The sequence below is a fragment of the Cibotium barometz genome, chromosome 51, assembly GCF_041138505.1.
Source record: "Cibotium barometz isolate CiBa-2024 chromosome 51, ASM4113850v1, whole genome shotgun sequence".
In the NCBI taxonomy this organism is placed as follows: domain Eukaryota; kingdom Viridiplantae; phylum Streptophyta; class Polypodiopsida; order Cyatheales; family Cibotiaceae; genus Cibotium; species Cibotium barometz.
In genome coordinates, this window is record NC_141096.1 from 24,327,504 (window position 1) to 24,342,874 (window position 15,371).

The following is a 15,371-nucleotide window of genomic DNA, read 5'->3' on the forward strand; positions in this document are numbered from 1 at the left end:
ACCTCTCCTCTGGCAGATGCCTCTCCATCCTCTCCTCGCTCTCCCCCCTCCTCTCCGCGAGCCACCATCCCTCCCTCGGCCTCTCCAGGATAATCCTCCAGACCACCCACTGCCCCGGGGCAGCGCAGCTGGGTAGGCCAGAGTTCAGTTCAGCGGCTGTTCCACCGCCACTCCGGGCCGGTGGAGATGGCGATCCTAGCTTGGCCCGCCACAGAGTTCTCTCCAGCCTCCCCTGGGGGACCCCCGTGAGTGATGGGGCTCCCAGTGGATTACGGTTTCTTCAGGTGTCTCTATCTGGATGCTGGCCCGTTCGAGACACTGGTCGCGCCCTTGCGAGTATGCGTGGTGTGCCATCCATCTCGGTCTCCTTCAGTGGTGAGCAACATGGTGGCCTTCTCCTTTCCTCTCAGTGTTGCCCCAGACACAGCATGGGATTGCAACTCTGTAGAGGAAGTTTTGCGTGATCAGATACTGGAGTTTTCTCACCACTTCAGTGGGGCTCACGGACCTATTGCAGACCCGATTACACTCAGCCCGCATGAGCTTGTTTGGTATAGGAGATTGGCGGGCGGATCCGGTCCACACCTCAGTTGAGGCGGTGCTGCTGATTCTCCTCCACGCCGCCCCGAGGATGCAGCCTACCTTTAGATACATATATGCAGAGGATTGGTCTCACGCCTATGCCCTGGACAGGGCGAAGGTGGAGTGGGGCTGGACACAGAGACAGGTCACCCTCTTTTTGGAGAGACTCCGCACCACCCGGATAGACAGTGACTATTCTCCCTCCAAGCCGGTGCCCAAGACTCGCAGAGTGGAGGGTAGCTCATCCGGGCCGGCTGAGAGGGGTGAGCCAGTGGCGGCTGCTTCACTTGCCATAGCTCATCCATGAGGATCCTCTCATGGAACATCTAGGGTCTTGGTGGACCTCGCTGCTACATTGGTCGGGGCAGACTTCGCCAGGAGATCCAGAGGGCTCTCGTTTGAGGGCCCATAGATATCCTTTTCATCCAGGAGCACCACCTTTTTGCCGCGGGAAGATCTTGCCAGGCAGGAGTCACACTTTCTGGTCACCGGCATATGGCTCCCAGGGGAACCAGGGTGGAGTATGCATCTCAGTCAGCGAGCAGCTTCTATCCGAGGTTGTGGATTCTGGCACTCTGGTTCAAGGTCGAGCGCAGTGGATCATCCTTCGGGTTGGGGAAGACCGCATTGGCTTCCTCAACTTCTACGCCCCTAATGGGGCGACCGGGAGAGCTGAGTTCTGGAGCACCATTAGGCAGTCCCTCCCCATGGCAGACCATTGGTGCCTAGGGGGGGATTGCAACATGCTGGAGGATGCAGAGGACAGGTGGGGGGCAGCCAGGAGACCATTCATGGGCCGGAGCTCGCTGCCTGGGAGGAGCTAGTGCTGCAGGTGAGAGGCCAGGATCCGTGGACTCTCTCGGAGTTTGGCAGGATGCAGCGGAGTTTATCTTTCTCGCGCTCGGATAGACGGGCCACAGGAGTTAACCTTTCCCGCATCGACAGGTTTTACATTGATGAGTGGGCTTGCGATAGAGGTGGCACTGTGGGTATACTTGCAGGCTCGTCTTTTTCAGACCACTTTCCAGTGCTTCTCCAGATCGAGGACCCTACGAGAGGAGAGCGAGACCACAGCGTTCGGATTCCAGATTGTCTCATAGAGGAGCCTGAGATTGCGACCAGAGTTGAGCAGGTCTGGCGGGAGCTTCAGTTCAGGAGAGGATCGGCAGCCAGCGATCTTGACAGGGGTTTGCAGGAGATCAGTAGGATGCTCAGACAGGTTGCCTTGGACCGTCTGGAGGCTTTCAGAGAGCAGGAGAGGAGCCTGCGGAGGAGTCTAGCTTCCCTTCAGAGACTTCAGGAGAGGGATCCTACGAGCCCTTGGATTTCAGAGCAGATGGAGTCAGCTCGCACAGAGATCAGATCCATCGAGGAGAGGAGGGTGGAGTTCCGATTCCATGCTCGGGCATCTTTTTGGACACAGGCTGGAGACAGAGTGACTCGGGATTTCTTTGAGGTGACAGGGCCTCGCTTCAGACGAGAGGGTCTCAGGCGTCTTCGGCAGGCTGATGGCCAGGTAGTGGTGGATCCCCCCAGGGTTCGGGCGATCGCCACGGATTTTTACAGGGATCTGCTCTCTGCTGAGCCAGCAGATGACAGGGTGAGAGAGGCTCGGGAGGTAGTCTGGAGCTTCACGAGACCGGTTGTGCCGGCCCATTTGCAACACTCCCTTCTCTCCCCCTTCTCGGATGCGGAACTGGAGGCGGTTCTTCAGGCACTTCCTCGGGGCAAATGCCCAGGAGAGGACGGTCTCTCAGTGGCTTTCTTCGAGAGGTACTGGGGTCTCTTGCATAGGGGTTTCAGATTGGCATTCTAGGAGATCATGGAGTCGGGAGACATGCCGGACAGCATGGCAGAGGGGTTGATTCACTTGATCCCCAAAGAGGGAGGAGACAGACTGGAGATTAGACAGTGGAGACCGATCACCTTGCTAGGCACGGCCTACAAGGTCCTAGCTAAGGCGATCAGCAGGCGGCTTCAACCTCACCTTCCGGACATCATCCACTCCACGCAGACAGGCTTCATCCAGGATAGGAGCATCCTGGATAACATCTTCTCTTTCTGGGAGGCTACGGCTTTGGCTAGATTTCGGCAGGAGGATCTGGCAGTGCTCCTTCTCGACTTCGAGAAGGCATATGATCGGGTGGACTGGGCCTTCTTGGAAGGCACTATGGAGAGGATGGGCTTCCCCCCTCAGTGGATCCGTGGGGTCTCTGCACTACACACATCGGCGCATAGCCAGGTGCTGATACAGGGCGTGCGCGGAGAGAGGTTACAGCTCTCGCGCTCGGTGCGGCAGGGGTGCCCCTTGGCGCCCTTTCTTTTTCTTTTTGTGGCGGAGGCCATGAGCACTTTCTTGACGGCACAGGATACAGGTTTGCGGGGCCTCCAGCTCCCCATCCGCACCTCGGAGGAGCTCCTAGACTCGGAGTTTGCGGATGACACTGCTGTCTATCTTCAGGGAGGGGAGGAGAACCTCCGCCGCTTCGCCTCAGCCATGGACAGGTTTTGCAGAGCTTCGGGCGCTTTGATCAACTAGCACAAGTCGTGTGGGTTGTGGGTCAGTTCTGTGCCCCCCCCGACTTGGAGGCCAGTTGATGGGTTTCAGTGGCTGGCCCCCGGCACTACAGTGCGCTATTTGGGATGCTATGTGGGCATTGACATATCTCCGGAGCAGCAGATAGCCCCCCTTCTTCTGAGCATTTGGAAGAAGCTTCTGTATTGGAGTACCGCTCGTTTATCTCTGGCTGGCCGAGTGGTTGTGGCCAACCAAGTTCTGCTTGCTACCATGTGGTACATCACTTCTTGCTGGGCCTTCTCTCGGGCGTGCATTGGCCAGGTGCAGAGGCTCATCAGGAACTTTCTTTGGTCCAGTGGCGACGGGCGGCCCGCCAGGGCCAAGGTGGCATGGGCTGTGATCACTCAGCCGAGGGAGAGAGGCGGCCTGGGTATAGTTGATCCTATTTGTCAGAGCCGAGCTTTGCTTGGCAAGTTGGTGGTTCGTGGCCTCCTACCAGGCGCTGAGCCGTGGAAGGAGTTTCTTGTTTCCAGGATTCTCAGCCGCACTCCTTCTCTTAGCGGCCCTTGGACCCCCAACATCAGGTGGATCTTTACAGAGCAGCGATCCAGAGGAGTGGGCCTTGGTTTCGAGGAGCGTTTTGCAGCTAGCCTTCTGAGGGCCTGGGAGCATTTGAGGCCGTCACTCTTCCAGACTCCCCCGGGCACCGATGAGGAGCGCCTGAGGCAGCCATTGATCTGGAACCCCTTGATCCGACTTCCCAGTGGTCATATGGTTGGATCGCGATCTCATGTGTCATGGGGCCCGTTGAGCTCCGGCCCAGCCCAGTCCTTAGACGACTGGATATGTTTTCAGCAGCTGCCTCTAGAGGTTCAGGAGAGGAGACTCAGCGGGATGAGGGGCAGAGAGTTGATGAGGCAGGACATTGAGGCGGCCATCCCCCGGGAGTGGCGGACTCCAGTACAGGACCCTCCACCTCCACAGTGGATGGGCGTCTTTACTCGGCATGAGATCCTTCTAGCGGTCTGCGGCTCAGCAGAGAGAGTCGCCCCACTCACCTTCGAGGTGGGAGAGGGAGGCCAGCTTCAGAGGACCCGACTAGATTTGGATGAGTTCCAGGGTTGTATCTTTCAGAGGGTGCGGGTGGTCGGCTTTCATCAGAGACAGTGGCATGTAGACCCCTCCCCGGCCTCGATAGGGGAGGACTATTCTTGGAGATTATGGGCTTGGGACAGCAGGCCTCTTATTCGCCTTCAGTGGGATCCAGGCGAGTGGCTTTGGCGAGATCCCTATTCGGCCCCTACCAGCCCAGGCACCCCCTTTTTTCAGTACACAGCGAGGCTGGGGCGGCGGATCCAGAGGCACAGGATAGAGGGCACCCTGGCGGCGGCCGAGCATTGGCGGCGACAGGGGCTCTCCCCTGCCTTCCTTAGGGACTTCTGGCAGCGCCTTTGGGACAGCTTCCGGCCCCGGAAGGTGACGCTTTTTCTCTGGCTTACAGTGCATAGAGGACTGGCTGTGGGGGCTTGGCTAGCTTTTGGCAGACACCCAGCATCCTGCCCTCGGTGCGGCCATGCACAAGAGTCGCAGCGGCACTGCTTATGGGATTGCCCACGGGCACAGCAGGTCTGGCAGCGCGCTCTCAGGATGGTTTTTGCAGGCTCGCCAGGTGAGATGATGGTGACGTGGGGTGCGGTGGCTTGGGCCACGGACAGCGGCCCGTCCCTTGGATACGAGGACGTCCCTGGCAGTGTGACCATCCAGGTCTCTGACAGGGCGATGGCGGTGGTTCCGACGCCAGACTTCTCTTCGGCAGTCTCCCAGGAGGGGGACGGGCACAGATGGGAGATGATCAGCAGCATGACGGCTTAGAGCCCGATGCAGGGAGGCCATAGACTGCCAGGCGATTCCACCGGCGGAGGTCATACTGGCTCTCTAGGTGGACATAATTCACACCTTGAGAGGACACTGGGGGAAACTTCAGGGCGACTTGGATCGCATGAGAGATCGCCGCAAGGCGTTCCTCCGCACTTGGCAGCCTGGCCCTTTCCTCACCGCGAGGGGCGAGGATGTCACTTGGCACTATAGGCCTCCAGTTTGGCTCTTCTCACCTCCCGCATGTACTACTAGGTAGCCCCCCCCCCCCAGAGAGCGGCCAGCCACGGGGGTGGAGCTCCGGTGTTCACTGTATATATTATCCCTCCTTGTGAGGTGAGCTTTGTAGCCTTATGGCGTCTTCTCATTAACTAATAGAAGGATCGTTTTTTCCAAAAAAAAAAAAGGACTGTACCAAGTGGCAGGCCGAGAAGCCACCAAAGCGTTGTCCTCTACAGTGGCCACCGCCGAATCTATCCCTACCTTGCCCTTGGTCTTGGCTCTGCAATCTGTCTTTGAATGCTTGGAATGACCCTTGATTTACCCTTTTCATAGGGATTTTGATAGCAAGTCGTATTCAAGTCGTCCAACCACAAAAAGTCATCACAAATATTATAAATTGCGTTCATATTGTGCCCATAATGTGTCCCAACCATTGGTGCATGTCCTGGGCACCTCCGGGCACCTATATGATTGCCAAAATCGCCCATATACGGTCTCTTCACTTGGCCTAAGTCGGCTGCAAGGAATAATTATGTCTACGTGGCACCGGGTTAAAATGTGCATGTGACAAAGGGAGTTTCACAAGGGAAGATGAGTCATGAGGATTACTTAGGTGTCATGGTCACCTAGGAGATGAGCGTGTTGTAGTCTTATTCGACTGTGGCAGCAGAGAGGATGCCATCTCTGAGCAGTTGCCAAGTAAGCTCACTCCAGTAGACAAGTCCGTTGCTAGTTTTGGCACAGGTATGAGTCTTAGGATTTAGTTGGTCACACGTTGCCTTCAATGAGGGATTTAAGGGTAAAGATGTGATTCAATGTTGAGTAGCTTCTTCTCTTCAGCTTGGCTTTGTTTGTCTAACTCTCTTCAAAGGTGCTCATCAAATGATATTATGAGAGCCTTTTATGCTCCTAGTTTTTTTGTGGATTACTGTTGTGGATGCCTTGATAAGGTTTTGATAACTTTCAGTCATTTGTTGAATTATGATTGTAAATTCTATTGATTTTCTCTTTCTAATTTAGAGGACAGATGCTAGTGTGTTTTGAGGTAAAGGGGGAATGGGATTTGAATGGTTTCATGAATGTTTCGTACACCTGATGAATGCTAAGGTTTTAGGGTCTTGTTTTGCAGAAATACAATGCTCTTAACTATGATGACAAGGTTGTGGATGGATTCTATGATGTCTATGGAGTAGTGTCAGACTTGTCTTCAGAGATGATGCCTGCTCTAATTGACTTGCAAGAAACTTCAGTTTCGGACCAGATAACTTGGGAAGTTGTTCTGGTAAACAGAGCAACAGATAATGACCTGGTCAACCTTGAACAGAAGGCTATCTCAATAGCTTTGGACTCTGGAGCAGTCATGGCCAGTGAACAGAAGAAAAGTGGCTTGATATACAGAATTGCAGATATGGTAGCTGATCAGATGGGTGGTCCAGTGGTTGATGCAGATTTGCTGCTCAAAAGCTGGAGAACAAACAGTACAGAGCTTAGATTAGCTCTAGGAAATGTTGTGCTACCGTTGGGGCGTTTACAGATTGGCCTTGGGCGGCATCGGGCACTCCTGTTTAAGTTGAGCAACTTTTCCTGAGATTGTACATGCACAGCATGTTATATTATATGTATGCATTTCACACCTGAAACTGAAAAAAATTCTACAACTCAAGGCATTCTTAAGCCTGACAAAGTGTTGTATCATTTTCTATGCAGGTTCTAGCAGATGCTGTTGGGATCCCTTGTCAGCTGGTCAAAGGCAGGCAGTACACAGGTAGTGATGGAGCGGTGAACATCATAAAGGTTAATGCTGGAAGGTTAGTATGTTGAATGGGTCGATCACCGCTGTGTTTTGTGTGATTACTGCAGATGATGACACAGGAGACCTTTCATCTTTTTCCAAGATGCCACCTAACACGGACAATCTGTCTATTTGTCACACTTTTCCATCGTCTTACGAATAGATATTTCAAGCACTGTGATGCAATTCTGTTGTGGTTCTTTATGTTACCTCTGTGACTCTTGATCCCATTATATGTAAGGCATTGATTGTTCAGCTTCATCTGTTTCTGCTTGTTCATGGACATGTGCGTGCTTGCTTGGGCATTGTATTTATATTGCATGCATGTATATCTGTGCGTGAAATGTGTAGAGGTAGAAAGAAAGATTTTATTAATGTCACCTAGAGACCCAATGGGTCTATGAGACCAAGTGCTATATATGTTCCATCATGCGCAAGCTGAAGATTATAAACATAAACTTGGAAACATAATGTCAAATCCCCACGTATCTCCTCGTAGAGCAATCTTGAAACACGACTCGAAACTTGCAAAACAAAGCCAAACAATGTGAAGGGGGTGTAGGCCCGACTCACCACCCAACCATGATAGCCGTGGGCAAACCCACAAGTCCTAGCTGTCCCCACCGAGCCACGATTTGAGCTAACTAGCAAGACGCACCGACCAATCTTTGCCCTGTGACGTCCCATACCACCATGGAGCTACTCTCGCAGGCCTTGAGATTGTTGCTAGCCTCGGTTGCATGAAGCATGTGCACGTTTGCACTAGATCCAGGCTCATGACCGTAGAGCTCTCGTAAAGATTCGCGAGACTCTATGACCAACCGAGTAACCTTGGCCACCCTTTTATAGGCTCTTGGCCGGTCACCGGGCATCCACACTTGGACGCCCGCCCGTCCATACTTGGGTGCCTACCGGTCAATCGATCCCTAGCCCAGCTCGCCAATCAGCCTGCCTAGCTTTAAGCTTCCCCAAGCCTCGAAGCTAGTCTTGTGTGTGTGTGTTGCACACGGTAGATACACTCTGTGCATATGACGTACTCCCCTTCCTCTAAGAGCTCCCTCCTCAGCTCAGTAAAAACCCAGGGTAGTCCCTCTGAAGGGTAGTCAATGTCTCCCATGTAGCGTCCTTGTCAAATCCCCACCGGATCTCCTCGTTGAGCGCTCCTGGTACGAGACTCGAAACCTGCAAACAAACAAACAACATGGGGGTGCAGGCTTGACTCACCTCCCAACCATGACAGCCGTGGGCAAGACCACAGTCTTGGCTGTCCCCACCGAGCCACGAGCTGAGCTAACTAGGTTGACGTACCGACCAATCTCCTCCTCGCGACGTCCCATACCGCCATGAAGCTACTCTCGCGGGCCTTGAGATTGCTGCCGGCCTCGGCTGCGTAAAGCAGGTGCACGTCTGCACTAGATCCAGGCTCCAGACCATAGAGCTCTCACAAATCACGCGAGACTCTATATGACTAATGACTAACCTTGGCCACCCTTTTATAGGCTCTTGGCCGGTCATCGGGCGTCCACACTTGGGTGCCTACCCGTCCATACTTGGGTGCCCGCGCGTTAGTCTATCCCTAACTTAGCTCGCCAATCAGCCTGCCTAGCTCTAAGCTTCCCCAAACCTCGAAGCTAGTCTTGTGTGCGTGTAGCACACGGTAGATACACACTGTGCACATGACAGTCCTCCTCAACACAATTCTTCCACTTGATCTTGTATTCCGTGAGTAGTGTATGCTGTAATCGTCTTTCATGAAATCCAAGAATCTTTTTCGGTTCCTGTGGCACAAATGTCATATCCTCGACATCTATGATTTCTTGAGGAGTAACTAATTGGTTTGTTTCACTAATACTTTCTTAAGTCTACTGACATGAAATACGGGATGAACTTTCACATGAGAAGACAAGTCCAATTCATATGCGACTGAACCAATCCGACGTGTAACCCGAAATGGTCCGCAGTATCCAGGGGATAATTTCAGAGATCAACCCGTCCGTAAAGTCTCGGAATCTTTCGGAACTCGTAAATACACTAATGTTCCTTCAGAGAACTCTCTTGGTGAACAATGTCTATTAGAATAAAATTTGTCTTTGTCTTGAGCACTTCTAATAGATTCCTTCACAACTTGTAACATTTCTTGCATATCTTGCAAAAAAGTACGTGCTCCATCATGCTGAAGTCTTGAAAATCCCATGGTAACAGGTGATATAGGTTGAAATCCGTACATAAGCATGAAAGGACTAAAACCTGTACTCGTATGCTTAGTACTGTTATATGCAAATTCTAACATAGGAAGATAAGCTTCCCATGAACCTTGTCTTTTGGCGACATATACATGAAGCATGTCCTCCAAAGTCTGATTCACCCTTTCAATCTGGCCATCAGATTGAGGATGATATGAGGAACTCAAATTCAAAGTTGTTTCCAATTTCTCAAAAACAAGTCTCCAAAAGTCACTTGCAAACTGAGAGTTCCTATCATTAACCATGTCCTACAGTAAACCATATAGTCTAAACAATTGCTCGATAAATTGCCTTGCTAATTGCGTAGTTGTAACAGTCTTCCGTGTAGGTAAAAATCTAGCCATTTTTGTTAAGTGGTCCACCACAATCCAAAGAGAATCGTGGCCTTGACGTGTTCTTGGCAATCTGATAATAAAATCCATGGAAATACTTTCCCATTTACTACCTGGGATTTGCAAAGGATGCAACATCCCAGCCTGTCTAAAGCGTTCAGCTTTATTTGCTTGACAAACTTGACACTTGAGGACATAATCTTCTACATACCTTGTCATCTTTGGCCAATAGAAAGTGTGTTTCACTAAAGCTAATGTCCTATGTACCCCGGGGTGTCTGGCAGAAGGGGCGTTGTGACACTCCTTAAGAATCTTGGACCTAATGTTTGGGACATGTGGTACACAAATTTTGTCATTACGGAACAGTAAACCATTCCGAATCATCCACTGGCCTCCCTTAGATAATCAGAACACGAACTAGGGCGAGAAAGTACAATGACTGAAGTACCTGTGAAAGACAATTGGTTGGCTGTCTTTGTCTTGGGTCCTGTGTTGGTCTTAGTATCCTTCTTCTACGGGCATGTTGGGTTTTATGCTGTGTATGCACCCAGAGGAGTGCTAGTGATCATCAGTAGGTTACTGGGGCACTTTTTACTTCAGTTAGTGGAGGTTTTTTCCCCCAGTTTAGTTCATTTTCACTTATATGCAGTTTATAAGTGTTTTGGTCCACCCGGCACATTTATGGCCGGTCATGTGAACACTTATCCTTTAGGGGTCACTATCATGTGGCTTGTACTTCATATTTTTTCAATCATTGAGAAATCTACAGCAGTCGTGTTCACTCCCTGCTTGTTTTCCATGTCTGTTTTCTTTCTGTAAACCCTAACCCTAACCCTGTGTAGTCTTCAATTGGTATCAGAGCAATTGAAGTTTGGCCCTTGCCCATTGCTGTACACTGCCTGCGCTCAGCACTACCCGTACATCAAATGTACAGTCTCCGTACATCAGAGCCGCCTTCAGTCACACGTGCGCCTGCTGCCCGTACACCCATAGTGCGCCGCCTTCAGCTTCAGCTGTGCGCCTTATGCCCGTACATCCAGTCGCACATCCAGTCGCACGTCGCCTTCAATAAAGTACTACAACAGGCGTCGCCTACACTTACACACGTGTACTAGCCACCGTACGTCTACGCCTTCAGCGCCAATAGTACTACAGTCGCCGCCTGCTGGTATTCGTCTGAAAGTCAACACCTGCAGCCAGTCGAGCGCATCCCTGTCATCAGCACTGTTGTACCTGCTACGTACGCTTGTACTTGCATACAGCTCGACTGCAGCTGACGTGTACCTGCTGCTCCGTACAGTCTTCTGTACACACCTGCGCAGACAGCCGTACAACTGTTCCGTACTTGTTCTGTACCAGTCAACAGTACCTGCTCTTTGGTGGACTGTACCTGCATGAGTACAACAATCAACTCATATCTCAGCTGGTAAGCATTACAGGCTTTGAGTTTTGGGCATTCTTATTTTTCTCTGTGAAAAATATACAGGCACAAAAGGCAGATTTTCTAGCAAGAAAATATACAGATTTTTGCACAGTTTGGGTGCAGCAAATTTGGGCATTTTTGGGGCATTTTGGCATTGTGTACGCCATTTGCTGTTCTACTCAGTCATTGGTGCATTAAGCTGCACATTCAGAGGATTGAGAGTGCAGGCAGATTTGGGTAAACTGTATTCAGTGGAGTACAGTTGTTATCAGGGTTTTTGCTTTTGGGTTTTTTGGTAAACAGGTACAACATTGTGCGTAAAGCATAATGGCAAATCAACAGCAAAGTGATGTATTCACATATTTGTCTAAGGAAGACAAATTGGATGGCACGAACTACTCCTTGTGGAGTTTTATGCTGAAAAATGTGCTTGTGGCAAAAGGTCTTTGGGATTTTGTTAGTGGTGATGAACCACGTCCAGGTCCATTGGCTCCAGAGACTCCTCCCCAAGGGGGTGCTCGTGGACGAGGACAACAGGTACAGGCTCCAGGACAGCCATTGCCTGTTCAGAGAACAAATGCTCAAAAGACATGGGATGCCAGGGATGCACAAGCTTTGTCACTCATTGCATTGTCAGTTCAGAGGTCTATTATACCTCATATTCGTTCAGCTGGCACTTCACAGAATGCATGGGTGACTTTAGAGCAAATGTATGCTGCTCGTAATGAGGCTAGGATCTCATTTTTGAAAAGAGAGCTGGAAAATGAGAAAATGAATGAAGGAGATGATATGTCTAGCCACTTGAACAAGCTGCAGGATTTGAGAGAGCAACTCATTAATGTGGATGAGATTATTCCTGAGACACAGCTTGTGTCCACCATCTTGCACTCTTTGCCAAGATCTTACTTGGCTTTCCATACCTCTTTGAACCTCAGCATGAGGAATGCTGTTGAACCCCTCAAGTATCAGGAACTTGTTGCTCTCTTACTACAAGAGGAGCAAATGAGGAAAAATATGAATATGAACACAAATGCTGAACAAGCATTTACTACAGGTCAAAAGGGGAAAGGGAAATCTCAGCCAAAGAGTGCAAATCAAAATTCAGGTGATGGTGGTTCTTCACAGGATACCAAGAAAGGTGATGGACAGCCCAAGAAGAAGGGCAAATGTCATTACTGTAAGAAGCCAGGTCACTACATCACGGAATGTAGGAAGAGGATTGCCAAAGAGAAGGCAAAGGAAGCTGGGATGTCTGTTAATGATGCTCCTAAAGCTCCTCCAGAGACTGCTTCTTTTGTTGAGGACAGGGATTACTGTTTCTATACATGCAGCTATGATGCCTCTTGGTCTTCACAGGCACTCAGTATGACAGAGCATGCATGTACTTGGTATTTTGATAGTGGTGCCTCAAAGCATATCACATCTCGCAGGGATTTGTTTAGTCATGTTAACCCTGCCCCTGTTGGCAAAACTGTTCAGTGTGCCAACAATGCTTCATATCCAGTGTGTGGCATTGGGGAGATTCAGCTTACAGCCATTGATGGCTCCATTCTCCGCCTTACAGATGCCTTATATGTACCAGGGATAAAGAAGAATTTGTTGTCCATTTCTTCTTTAGCACATTGTGGAATGCAAGTCCACTTTGATGATGATAAATGCATGGTCAGAGACAAAGCAAATGCCTTGACCTTGATGCTTACTGGTACATTATGTCATGGACTTTATGAGTTGGATGCATTTCAGCCAGTGGATCAGTCTGCTTATCATGCATTCACTCTTACTCCAGCTATGGTTGATGCGGAGTTATGGCATGCTCGCATGGGGCATGTAAATTTTGGTAGTCTTATGCTTATGCAGCGACATAATATGTTTACAGATCTACCTCTCATGGAGAAGCCTCCAGATCACATTTGTGAAGGATGTATTTTGGGAAAAATGCACAGGTTTTCCTTCCCACGTGATCAGGCTCTAAGAGCAACTGCAAAGTTGCAACTTATACACAGTGATCTTTGTGGTCCCATGCAGACGAAGTCATTAGGTGGTTGCTTTTATTTTGCAACATTTATTGATGACTTCTCACGTATATGCTGGGTCTATCCTTTGACACAGAAATCACAGGTATATGATGCATTTTTGGCCTTTGTAGCACTTGCTGAGACAGAGTCTGGATGCAAGGTGAAGACTCTCCGTTCTGACCGAGGGGGGGAATATATGTCACATGTGCTGAATTCTTTTCTTGGGAGTAGAGGTATAAAACATCAGTATACTACTCCTTACACTCCACAGCAGAATGGGGTTGCAGAAAGGAAAAATCGGTCACTCATGGAGATGGCCAGATGTATGCTAAAGGCAAAAAGACTACCACATATCTTTTGGGTGGAAGCAGTAATGTGTGCTTGTCATATTTTGAATCGATGTCCCACAAAGGCATTGGTTTCTATTACTCCTTTTGAGGCTTGGCATGGCCGCAAGCCTTCTGTATCGCATTTTCGTATCTTTGGGTGCCTTGCATATGCACACATACCCAAAGAGTTGAGGAGGAAGCTTGATGATAAAGCCACAAAATGCATTTTTGTTGGGTATAGCCGTGAGAGCAAGGGCTACAGGTTATATGACCCACTATCCAGGAAGATATTTATCAGCCGGGATGTGATTTTTGATGAAAAATCAGAATTATCCATGGCTGGTTATGAGGCAAATCAGGCTGAAAATGATGTATTTGAAGGTCTTCTACCCATGGAGTTTCATTCCACAGTTGGTGATCCAACTCATGAGGGTAATGGACAGCCAGCAAATGATGTAGGTGGTGCAGAAATTCAGCAGCCAAATGAGCCAGAAGCTGAACCAAATATGGGACAGCAGGCACCACAGGTCAGACATATACCTAGATGGTATTTGAGGACACTACAGGACAGCCATTTAGAGGGTCCTCTTGCTGGTCGTACTCGTAGGGAGACAAGGACCAATGAGCATGCACACATCATAGATTTGAATCTGGTTATGGCAGCCAGTTTACAGGATGATGATGAGCCTGATTCGTTTGTGGATGCACGAGATAATGTGCATTGGAACAAAGCCATGCAGGATGAGATTGATTCTATTAAAAAGAATCAAACATGGGATTTGGTTGATCTGCCCAAAGGCAAGAAAGCCATTGGTACTAAATGGGTCTACAAGTTGAAAAGACATGCAGATGGATCCATTGACAGGTACAAAGCCCGTCTAGTTGCAAAGGGCTATGCACAGAAGAAGGGCATTGATTATGAGGAGACATTTGCTCCTACATCCCGTATGTCGACACTTAGGTGTGTCATTGCATTGGCTGCACATCGTGGTTGGGTTGTTCACCAGTTGGACATAAAGACTGCATTCCTACATGGGGACCTCGAGGAGGAAGTTTATGTATTTCAGCCCATGGGATTTGCAGAACATGGTCATGAGGGGAAAGTATGCAGGCTGAAAAAGGCCTTGTATGGTTTGAAACAAGCTCCACGAGCTTGGTATGCAAAAATTGATGCTTTTCTACTCACTCAGGGATTTGTGAACAGTCCATCAGAGACCACTTTGTATGTGAAGAAAGAAGAGACAGATCTGCTGGTCATCAGTCTTTATGTGGATGATCTCTTGCTCATGGGATCAAATGATGACAAAATTGCAGCATTTAAAGAGATACTGCAACAGACATTTGACATGTCTGACTTGGGCCTTGTACATTACTATTTGGGCATACAGTTTGTGCAGGATAACAGAGGCATTGGGTTGTTGCAATCACGTTATGTTGCTAAACTTCTGGAGAAGTTTAAATTTCAGGATTGCAAGCCTATTAGTACTCCTATGGAGCCTGGGATGAAACTGTCACTACAAGATGACAGTGTTTCCTTTGATGCCACTACATATGCTCAGGCTGTTGGGTGCCTCATATACTTGTGTAATACAAGGCCAGATATTCAGTATGCAGTCTCTCAGTTGAGCAGATTCATGCACAGCCCACGGTTGTCACATTGGCAAGCTGTGAAGCGTGTATTCCGTTATTTGCAGGGTACCTTGTCTCTTGGGTTGCTTTATCCTGAGGGGAGGACATGCAGTTACATGCTTACAGTGATTCAGATTGGGCTGGTGATTTTGATACCAGACATTCCACTAGTGGGAATTGTTTCTTCCTTGGCGCTTCATGCATTTCTTGGCTAAGCAAGAAACAGACCACGGTGGCCACTTCATCTTGTGAGGCAGAGTACAGAGCAGCCTACACTACTACTGTTGAGTGTGTTTGGCTGCGTCGTCTTATGACTGATATGGATATTTCAGTGGAGGAGCCTACACCTATCTATACTGATAGTCAGAGTGCCATTGCTGTGGCCAGGAATCCTGTGTTTCATGCTCGCAC

The 15,371-nt window shown here is 49.5% G+C and overlaps 1 protein-coding gene across 2 annotated transcripts in view; it reads left to right on the top strand.

The window, feature by feature from the left end:
- LOC147609453 (putative serine/threonine-protein kinase SIS8) overlaps nucleotides 1-15,371 on the top strand; it is a 114,985-nt gene that overhangs the window by 24,602 nt on the left and 75,012 nt on the right. For both annotated transcript variants that reach the window (XR_015264222.1, XM_086787461.1), the window contains exons 2-3: nucleotides 6,327-6,765; nucleotides 6,903-7,005. Coding sequence is in view for 1 of the 2 variants with exons in the window: in XM_086787461.1 (XP_086643587.1) it covers nucleotides 6,327-6,765; nucleotides 6,903-7,005 (542 nt within the window). In the remaining variant the exon portion in view is untranslated. The remainder of the gene's footprint in view (nucleotides 1-6,326; nucleotides 6,766-6,902; nucleotides 7,006-15,371) is intronic.